Here is an 11,186-nt window from a genome sequence, read left to right as displayed (position 1 = left end):
AAGGAGGGGAGCAGGATGGGGGGCAGCTGGGGGGTTGGGCCAGGGAGCTGCCCTGCATCCCTGCAGCTCCCGCGAGTGTGGATGTGAGTGATCCCTCCGGATTTTGGTGGATGAAGGAAGATGAGTGCTGGCAGCAAGGGTGCCCAGCTGTCCCTAGTGCTGCCAAACAGGGAGTGGGGGCAGAGGCTGACATCCCCTGTCCCCAGAATGGGTGGCATTGGCATTGGGGAGGGCTATGGGGGAGATGGGGACAGGGACCCCTATCCCTCCATCCCACTGGGCTCTGGAGGCTACTCTTTTTTTCCACTGGGCTCTGGAGGCTACTGACTGTGGGCTTTGGGGCCATGTCCATGTGCATGGATGGGTTGGGGTCCCTCTGGAGCTGGGGGGCTGATGGGAACCCCCGCAATGGGACCATTCCCACGGGAACCCCTCTGATGGGATCCCTTCTAATAGGTGGACCTCTCTGACAGGACCCCTCCACGGGATCCCCTCTGGTCACACCCCACGTTCCCCCAGCTCTTGCCCCAGCTTGGTTGGGGTGGTAGCACCCACCCCATGACTCCCATCCCTCCCACACCCACCAGCCTTCGTCACCACACGGAGACCCCCAGGTTAAGCATTGGGGGGGTTCTGGTGGTTCTCCCAGCCCCACAGCTGCTCCCAACAGTTCTGAAGACTGTCCACTGTGACATTGTTCCTGGAGGCGAAGCTGGGGTGCTCCAGGGTGCCCTGAGCACCCACACTGGTGGTACCCACTGCCCCAACCAGATCAGAAGCCAGCATAGGGTGACAGCACTGGGAATTGAATGTCCCTGGCACAGCCTGGTGGTTCTCTCTGTGGATCCTGCACTGCTAGGCACTGTTCCTGGCAGTGGGAACCCATTCACCTGCACTGGCACCCAGAAAAACATCTCAAAGGGTCGGGGAGGGCCCTGACTCCTGCCTGCAGGGCTGCACTCCATGGGTCTGGCACGGCATGGCACTGCGTGACGTGGCATGGCAGAGGGAGGCATAGTGTGGAATGGAATAGCATGGCATGGAATGGGATGGTGTGAGTCAGCATGACAGTGTGTGACCTGACACAGCATGACATGGCACATGGCACTGTGAGGTTCACTGAGGTGCACACCCACACGCTCTCGTGCACTCCTGTGCACACCTGTACATGCCAGTGCACACTCACACACACTCGTGCGCTCCTGTGCACACCCCTGTGCTCCACACACACTCATGCAGACACGTGTAAACCTCATTGCATGCCTGTGCACACCTCACTGCACACCCACTGCACCCGTGGGAGTCAATCTGACCTTGGGAGGCTCCAAAAGAGCCTGGTGAGGCTCCCAAACCTCCAGGGATGGGATCTTGCTCCAGCCCCTGGGATTAAGCCAGGAAAAAGCGACTGGGATGGGAAGAGGGCTCAAGGCAGCCCCCCCAAACCTCCTCGTATCCCTGGAAAATGAGCACCCGCACCAGAACCAAACCCCCATGGGAGCACTGGAGCAGGGGGTCACAGTGGGATGGGGACTCTGGCAGCTTGCTGGCCCCCCCCAATCCATCCCTATCCTCATCCAATGGTATGGTGACTTGGGGCTCATTAATCCTGAGGAGGGTTCAATTTCCATCTGTATTTTCACGTCCTACTCTTTAGAATCCATGGCTGGGGTGGCTCTGGCAGTGGCCATGTCCTGTACCACCATGACCAGGTCCCTGAAGGAGCCACCATGGGAGCCACAGGCTCCATGTTCCCATGAGAAGTTAGATAGCTCATTTACACCCAAGATATGAAATACATCCTGGAAGAAGGTTGGGAAAAAGAGATTCAGCTGTTTGCACCGGGATGTTGCCTGGCTGGGCTGGAGAGATGCGACAGTGATGGTCCTGGCTCCCACTGATGTTCCCAGCTCCTGGTGATGTTCCTGGCTCCTGGTGATAAGCAGGAGAGACAGGAGTCTCCCAGGATGGCCATGGGTGATCCCCACGGCCGTGCTGTCCGAAGACGCAGAGGGTTGGATGTGCACGGCATGTTTATTGCCATATAACATGAGAAACAGGGATGATACAGAGCCACAGCCTGGTGGCTTTTACATTCACACGCAGTCCCTGTCCCCACGTCGCCAGCCCAGCTATCCCAGCGAGCCCCCTCCCACAGGAATGACAAATCCATCCTGTCTCCTGCATGGTCCACAATCTGCTTCCCCCTTCCTTGAAAAGCTCCAACACCCTGTGACACTCCAGGACCCTCCACTGATCCATCCCTGAAGGGCATCAGGTCACCTCGTCACCCACAGCTGCGCCACCAGAGCCCTTCATGCCCACCCTGAGGCAGTGCCCGTGCCCGTGTCCGTGCCCAGTGGCAGCAGGACTGTGGCTCTGCCCTTTCTGACACTGCACACTCCGACTCTTGGGGTACTTTATTGCCACTGGGAGCGCCTGGCACTGCCTACAAAAAGTAAGTGATGTTTTCGGGGTTCAGTGGCGCCTGGATCTCCAGTTTTCGGGCCTTGCTGTCCTTCTCCACGATCTCCAGCCGCAGGGTTGGCACCTTGGATTTTTCTGTGCTGGGGGAAGAGCTCTCTGTGGTTTTCAGCAGCTGCTTGTCTGAGTCCTCCACGGTGATCCTAAGGGTGCAGCCCCGTGGCAGCAGGTCCTGCTCGTAGGCAGCTGCCAGCTGGTTCACCACGCGCCGCTCCACCTGAGGGACAGACCAGATCCTGACAGGAAAGCCCTCCGGGAAGCCTCCCATGGGGCTGGGCAGCTCCTTCCCACCCTCAGACAGTGCAGGATCATGGAATGTCCTCCTCATCCCACTTATTCCCTCTCTCTGGAGTGTGACTGTGCCAGTTCCTCCTCCAGACCACGGACATCTCCCCCGGGACAGGGAGGGTCAGACCCACACAGTCATGGAATCATAGAATGGTTTGGTTTGGAAAGGACTTTTTAAAGCTCATCCCATTCCACCCTCCCTGTCATGGGCAGGGACACCTTCTACTAGACCAGGTTACTCCAAGCCCTAACCTGACCTTGAATACTTTCAGGGATGAGGCATCCACAGCTTCTCTAGGCAACCTGTGCCAGCACCTCACCACCCTCACAACCAATAATTTCTTGCCAGTATCCCACCTAACCCTGCCCTCTGGCAGTGGGAAGCCATTTCTCCTTGTCCTGTCCCTCCAGGCCCTTGTCCAAGGTCCCTCTCCAGCTCTCTTGGAGCCCCTTTAGGCACAGGTAGGGGCTCTCAGGTCTCCCTGGAGCCTTCTCTTCTCCAGGCTGAACACCCCCAGGTCTCCCAGCCTGTCCCAGAGCAAAGTGCTCCAGTCCTCGGAGCATCTCCATGTCCTCCTTGGAACTTGCTCCAACAGCTCCATGTCTCTCTTGATGCCTTTCCAACCTCCTGGCTCACCTTGGGCAGTGAGGCTGGAGGTGACAGTGGACTTCACTCCAGCTCCCCCTTGCCCTCACCTCGTGTTTGATGGAGCGGGCACCATAGTGCAGGTTGTAGCCGTCAGCCAGCACATCCATGACCTCCCTGTCCCACAGCAGTGTGATGTTGTGTCTCGCCTTGGCCTGCCAGGTGAGGAAGAGAAGGAAGAAAAGGAAGAGTCACGGATGCCTCCTAGAAAGTGTGGCACCCCGTTCAAAGGGCAGCGGGGACACCTTGGTTGGGTGCTGGGAGTCCAAGGGAAGGGCAGAGCTTCACTATGCCAGTCCCACCACAGCAAGGGGTCCCCCAAATCCCACATAGCCACCCCGAGAGCTCAGATGTGCATAGACAAATTAGAAAGCTGACAAGTCTGAAGGTGTCCTGGAGCTCATCCCTGCCCCATCCCAGGAAGAACCATCCCTTGTCACCCCCAGACGTCCCAATCCGCCCCAGCATCTCAAGCTTCCACAGTGTATGTAAGATGGTGGTAAAGATACACATCATTGTGTCCACCTCAGGACACAGGCTCCAGCAAGGATTTCTTCTGGAGTTACTCTGAGAAGTGCCCTCTAAAGCCAAGGCTTTTACCTTTTTGGCCCAAAAATTGAGTTCCTTGTTGACCAGCTGGATGAGCTCCGAGTGACAAAAAGGGAGAAAATAGACGATTTCATTGATCCTTCCCAGGAATTCGTCACGTCTGAAGTGAGCCTGCAGGGGTAAGGGGGAGGTCAGTGGGGACAGCAGTGGCAGTGGCACTGCAGAAGGAGCTCCCTGGGGATCACTCCCACCTCCCACAGCTCCCAGCAGCCATCCCACCCACGCCATGGAGCTGGACAGCACCCTGAAGTGCTTCAAAAACATCTTGAAAAAACTGAAGGTCATGGGGATGTTGCTGCAGTTAGGACCTTGGGAGAGCACAGAACCCCCAAATCCCACTGCAGCACTTCCTGTCCTGTATCCCCTTCCCATCCCACATTTTGGCTCTGCTCCAAGAGTGAGGAAGAAGCCGTGATTTATTTCTGCTGGGCTCTGACCTTGCTGAAAGGTCGCTCCAACATTTTTAGTGGCTGAGAATGAATAAATGGGGTTACATGCCTTCTCTCACAGCTGGGAGAGGAACATGGATATCATAGGCAAGAAATCTGGGACCAAAGCTCGGGACACCTGGAACACGAGCCATGAAAACACCATCCATACCTTCAAGATGGGGCGAATAACCTTTTCCTTGAACTTCTTGGAGATGGTGATCTTGTCAGTCATCTGAACATCCTCTGGAAGACAAGAGGGAACAGCGGGTGTCAGTGGGGACTGTGGCTTTCCCTCTGGATGAGCTGGAGCTGACCAGGGGGTTAATGGGAGTCTGGGGGGGCTGCAGGACAGACCTGGGACCTCCAAATGTGCCAGGAGGTTGGTTTGGCTGTGGGGTGTCCCTGCACTTGACACTGTGGACAGCAGTTGTGGGTGTCCCATAGTGCCCCAGGGGAGCACCCAGTGCCGACGTGGCTCCCCTGCATGGCCAACAAGCCCTGGCTCTGCCTCTGCTCCCTGCCCTGGACCCCCAGGAGCTGTCCCCAGAGGCTTCAGGCAGGCAGTGACCCCACTCAGGCTCCACGCCCACTGATGACTGGACACACAGAGCACACTGGTCCCAGCACAGGGGGACCAGCACAGGAACAGTCCCTGGTGTTCCCAGCAAACACCAAATGCATGTTCAGGGTGTCTGTGCCACTGCTCCAGCCACAGTCTACTTCCCTCCGCTGACTGCAGATGGAGCCAGGGTCTGGCTGCTCCCGAATCCCGGCTCCCAGCCGCACTGGACGCTCGGCTGCAGGGTCACCCATCTGCCCATCAATGCCACCTTCCTCTTTGTCTTCATCACCCCAGGTCTTCCCACAGCTTCACCCACTCTGCTGTGCAAGTTGTTCGACACAAGGATGCCCCAGGAATATCCCTGTGCTCTGGAAGGGATCCTGACATGCAGGGCAGGGCAGGGCAGGGGAGAGACGCACGCTGGCTGCTGGGAGCCTGTCCCAGCTTTGCAGCCTTGAAGAGGATTGTTGCCCCCCAAATAGCAGCAGAAAGGGTTCTCAGGCTCCACTGGACCAATTCCAGTGCTGGCACAGAACCATGGGTTTAGGTTGGAAAAGCCCTCTGAGACCATCAAGTCCAACCATTCCCCAGCACTGCCCAGGCCACCACTAACCATGTCCCATCTACAGTTTTTAAATCCCTCCAGGGATGAGGACTCCACCACTGCCATGGGCAGCCTGTCCCAGGGATGGACAACACTTTTGGGGAAGAAATTTTCCCAATATCCAACCTAAACCTCCCTGGCACAACTTGAACCCATTTCCTCTTGTCCTGTCATTTGTTACCTGGGAGAAAAGACCAACCCACACCTGGGTGCACCCTCTGTTCAGGCAGTTGTAGGGAGTGAGGAGGTAACCCCTCCTGCCCAAAGCAGTGCTGGAGCTCTTGTATCACCTCATCCAGTTCCAACCCCTCTGCCGTGGGCAGGGATGCCATCATGTCTGTCCCACTGTTCTGGCAGAGGGGATCTGGGGAAGGCAGAGGAGCCAGCACTGCTCCCAGCACTCCCATTTCCCACCTGTAATGTATCTGCAGCAGCCACTGGTGGATGTGGAGCCACTGGGGAAGCAGTTCCTTCTCTTTATCTTCCCATTTATCTGCCCACCAGGCACTTAAAGTGACCTCCTGCCACAGCATCTACACTGAGAGCTCGGGAAATGGGCAGAAGCTCCTCGAAACCCAATTGAGGGCAGCTGCTGAGCCCAAACACCTTCTCCAGCTCTGCTCCTGCTGCAGCTGTACCATCCCAGAAATTAAAATTCAATGCTCTCCTCATTTAGCAGGGAAACGTTTGGCATTTTCAAATGCTATTCTGGAAAGTTCAGTTGCCGACGTGCTTTGTCCTTTCCCCAGCCTGATTGAAGCTTAAACATTCTGAATTAAGTCAGTGCCGGCAGCTACTTCTCCAAACAAAAAGGGAAAGACAGGAAGAAAGAAGCCAGAAAATAGATTTGATGCCAAAATCCAATGTTTTTTCACGCTCCCGTGGAGCTGATGAAGGAATATGGTGTACCTGTGATGGCACAGGCTGCTGGATACCCTGGGGAAGGTGTGGTGTCCAGATATTTAAGATCATAAAAGGGTCTTAAAAACCCCAAATCGATGAGTTTTTTAAAACTGATGAGTAAAGAAGGGACACAGTCACCAACTAGGGCTGCCTGGTTATCCACGGACACAGCAGCACTTGATGGAGACTGGCTTTCCCTCTGCTCCGTGTGGCAAACACTGCCAGGAAGGGGCAGCCCCTGGTGCTGGCATCACTGTCTGTCTGTCCTTGGAGTTACCACCAAAGGCACTGGAGGCTGCACATCAAGTTGTTAGTTCCAATCTCAGAGGCTGCTCTTGCTCTTCTCAATTCCCATTTTATTACCTGATTCACATTTTGGGAAGTTTTTCTTCAAAAGCCTGAGAAATTTTTCTCCAGGGCTTCCATTCCAAGGGGAAGTAAAATGGATTAAGCTCAGTCTGTTTGGAAAGGACTGTGAGGAAACAAAACTCTTCCCCTTTAAAATGAGCACCTGGACTTGCCACAGACTTTTTCAGGAAGCATTTGGAAGGGTCCTGAAAGAAGAAAGGCCCTCACCTTAAAGGAAATCATGCAATCCCAGAAAGGTTTGGGATGGGAAGGACCTTAATTACCACTCAGTTCCAATCCACCTGCTCTGACACCCTCATTATTTGAAATTCCATCCTTCAGAGGGAAATTGCATCTTTGGAGAAGGCCTCTCAGTCTTCCTCATCCTGTGCTCACTTCCCTGGAAGTGTTTCAGGACAGGTTGGACAGGGCTTGGAGCAACCTGCACTAGTGGAAGATGCCCCTGCCCATGGCAGGGGGGGTTGGAATAAGATGAGCTTTAAGGTCCTTTCCAACCCAAACCTTTCTGTGATTCCATGACTTCCTGGCAGAGGAGCATTCCCAAGTTGCATGGACCAGTGGGAATCAGCAGAGAGGGGACTGGTGTGCCCCCTGCAGAGGGATGGCTGAGCTGGTGTAAAACAAAGTTGTGTCAGGAAGGAGGGAGATTCTTTAGGGATTTGGAGTAGAACATTCAAGTTCCAGTACCTAAGTTTTCCGCGATCCTTTTCTTGCTCATCTCCATGGCCTCTTGCCGGAGCTGCAGAGCATGCTGTGCGATCTCCTCGCTGGCCACGTTGGAGGTCATGATGAAGATGGCATCCTTGCAGTCAATGGTCTTCCCCTTTCCATCCGTCAGCCTGCCCTGCAACAATGACATGACATGAGGAGTGTCAGCAGGTGTTGTGGGACATTGCCACAACACCAGGAAAAACAATATGGGTCCCATTTTTTGCCAGAGTGGATTTCATTTTGAAGAGATGCCTAAGGATAGAGGCAGAAGGAAGCAAGGATAAAGCTGGAGAAGTCCCCATCTCTCTCAGGAATGGCAGGAATTTGCCCTGTGCATGGCCCCAGCCTGCCCCATCTAGGACAGATTTGATGGAAGCGCTGGGAGATGCCTTGCCAGGAGGAGGGTTGGGGCAGCCCATGTCTTTGTTCAGCCTGAAGAAGAGGAGGCTCAGGGGGGACCTTCCTTGCTCTCCTGGCAGGAGGCTGGAGCCAGGTGGGGTGTGATATCTTCTTTCCAGGTAACAAGTGACAGGACAAGAGGCCTCAGATTGCAGCAGGGGAGGTTTAGGTTGGGTACTGGGAAAATTCCTTCCCCCAAAGAGTTGTCCATCCCTGGCACAGGCTGCTCAGGGCAGTGGTGGAACCACAGTCCCTGGGGGGATTTTAAAGCTGTGTAGATGTGGCACTTGGGGATGTGGTTTAGTGGTGGCCTTGGCAGTGCTGGGGGAACTGCTGGACTACAAGGTCTCAGAGGGCTTTTCCAACCACACTGATTCCATGATTCCATGACTCTGTGTGGCTGCCTGTATGTAAATCCCCAGACTACCTACCTCTGCTTACTTCTCTGCCTTGGTTTTAGGTCTGCCACAGGAGTCCCAGGCTTAGCTCAGCACTAACCCTAACCGTGACCCCAGTGCTGCCCATGGCTGTGGTTTGGGCTGGGCAGAGCCCACAGATCACCAGGTTATGCTGTAACAGAGTGACCTGAGCAGCAGTGTCCCTCATCCCTGTGAGATTGCCTATCAAACCAAACCAGGACTGCCCAGCACTGTGCTTAGTGGTGGGATGACCACCACTGCATGGCATCAACCCTCAGCCCCCCCAACCCTTCCAAAATACCAGTGCTCTTGATTAATAAAACAAAAAAGAGAGGAAAATAAGGAAAAAAGCAGCATCTCCCCAGGCTGTTTCTTTCCTCGATCCGTCTCCAGCAGCAGAGATCCAGCACAATGACACAAATCCTTGTTGGGTGCTTGAGATTAACATTTGGGTTATTGCCCTGTCAAGTGCCTGGTACAGGAATTGATTTCACATTGAGCTGCTGCTGCGATGATCTATGCAAGAAAAATGGTGTTATTAATCCTTAAAAGAAAAACAAAAAAACCCTCCAAAACATTCTAGCATGTTGCTCTGGAGTTTGGTGGCCTCTGAGGACAGAGAAGGACCTTCAAAATCAACTAGAGAGCTGGATAGGGACTTTGGACAAAGGGTCTGCAGTGACAGGACAAGGGGGAATGGCTTCACACTGCCAGAGGGCAGGGCTAGATGGGGTATGGGGAAGAAATTCTTTCTTGTGAGGGTGGTGAGGCACTGGCACAGGCTGCCCAGAGCAGTTGTGGCTGCCCCATCCCTGGAAGTGTTCCAGCCCAGGCTGGATGGGGCTTGGAGCAACTTGGTCTAATGGAAGGTGTCCCTGCCCATAGCAGGGGGGGTGAAACCATCCTGTAATTCAATGATTGTTTTGATTCCTCCGTCCGTCATCCCTTGCTCTGCTCACTGTCACCTTCTGCACGTCCTTTGTGTCAACTCTGACCCCGAAACGTGAATTTACCTCATCGAACAGCTGCAGCATGATGGTGAGCACGTCTGGGTGGGCTTTGTCCACCTCATCAAAGAGCACCACAGCATTTGGGCACTGCCTCAGCTTTTTGGTGAGCTGCCCTCCCTCTTCATGGCCCACATAGCCAGGAGGAGAGCCAATGAACTTCGCCACCTGGGAGAAAGGAACAAGACAGGTGAAGGCTAGTCTATGGACATTGAGAATGAAGCCCTCCTGGTAGCTCAGCAGGCAGTCACTGCTCTTTGCTACAGATAAATCAAGTTCTATATTCTTTGTGACACCTATCTCACCCCAGGTATCCCCAAATCAGCTTAATAAGCAACAATTAAGCACAATAAAGATTGAGCAATTACCCTGCCCAGAGCCTGAACCAGCAGAATCCAAGGAGCAGTCATGGGCAGAAGGGAAGGCACCAGCCCTGCTTTGCTACAGAGGGTCTAAGCAACATGTCCCAGCTGTCCAAGACCTGTTTTCATCTCCTTCAGCATTTTTAAGAGCAAGAATTCAAATGAGTGGCAAGTGGCTCTGATGGAGAATCAAAGGTTGGGAAGAGGCCACAAGGAAAATACTTTTCCTATGTCATCACTTCTTGACATGCTGCTTTTTAAAATGAAGTTCAAACCTTGAGAAGGTTATCTAGATTATTTAGAATAATATTTCTAACAATTACCAAGTGTTTTGATAAAATGACAGGTTTTGATATACAGCTTGTTGCACCTTCCAGCAACCTGGGTCTGTGCATCTGTCGCAGTGCGTTATCACAGAATGGTTTGGGCTGGAAGGGATCTTAAAGCTCATCCAGGTCCACTCCCTGCCATGGGCAGGTGCATCTTCCACTAGCCCAGGTTGCTCCAAGCCCCATCCAACCTGGCCTCCAACACTCCCAGGGATGGGGCAGCCACAGCTTCTCTGGGCAACCTGTGCCACTGCCTCACCACTCTCATTGCGAGGACCTTGTTGCTTTTTGGGGAGTCAGAGCCCCCCAAAGGGATTTAGGACCTCCTCAGGTCCAGGGGTGACCCTGGTGAATGTTCCTCCTCTCCTGTAGCACCAGAATTGGGCAGAAGGTGCAATGGGAGAGGTGGACTTGGCACCACCATCCTGTCTTCTGCTGGATTCTCCTCCTTTCCTCCATGGAAGATAGCCTGAGGTGGTGATCCTGCAGTGGACTTGGCAATGTTATGGGGATTTGCCTGATTTGTCCTAATGAAAGTTGCTTTCTGGCAATTTAATTGCAACTTAATGCATAATTCTGAGCAACTCCTATTGCTCCCTTGTGTTCCTCCTTTGACACTCCAAAATGCCCATTTTTTTTTGCATTAAACTTGCAGCTGCCTGCTCAGAGCCCATTTACTGACCTCGTGCCTCTCCTGGAACTCCGACATGTCCAGTCTGATGAAACCCTGCAAGAGACTTAAGATGAGATTTGATCAATCTGCTCACTACCAGAGCTGGAACAGTACTGATAGGGCTGAAATTTCCTAAATAAAATGGATATTCTTGTGATTCGGCTTTTTAGAAATCAATCACAAGAAGAATGCAACACCCTTCCACAAAACCCAATGAAAATCATAAAGCTGAGGTGAACTGGGCTGATCACAAGGGTGATCACCTGAAACAGACACTATTGTTAGAGAATTTACAGCTCCCACCCGATATTTAATTTTGCATTTGAAAAGCTGATGATTCACTGCAGGGACTGACTGTCCTGCTCTTGGAGTGGTAATCCAGCTCCTACAGGG

The 11,186-nt window shown here is 53.5% G+C and overlaps 1 protein-coding gene across 1 annotated transcript; it reads right to left on the bottom strand.

Moving 5' to 3' along the window:
* Window positions 1-2,446: 2,446 nt before the first annotated feature.
* CLPB (ClpB caseinolytic peptidase B homolog (E. coli)) lies at window positions 2,447-10,847 on the bottom strand (the record flags this gene model as incomplete). The annotated part of the gene is made up of 7 exons (XM_009083470.1): window positions 2,447-2,698; window positions 3,466-3,570; window positions 4,016-4,135; window positions 4,625-4,698; window positions 7,581-7,737; window positions 9,436-9,597; window positions 10,803-10,847. Coding segments are annotated over 7 exons (915 nt in total), but the record flags the coding sequence as incomplete, so codon positions are not given.
* Window positions 10,848-11,186: the final 339 nt, after the last annotated feature.

This window comes from Acanthisitta chloris, unplaced genomic scaffold (genome assembly GCF_000695815.1).
Source record: "Acanthisitta chloris isolate BGI_N310 unplaced genomic scaffold, ASM69581v1 scaffold11121, whole genome shotgun sequence".
In the NCBI taxonomy this organism is placed as follows: Eukaryota; Metazoa; Chordata; class Aves; order Passeriformes; family Acanthisittidae; genus Acanthisitta; species Acanthisitta chloris.
This window is presented reverse-complemented; position numbering and strand designations above follow the sequence as displayed.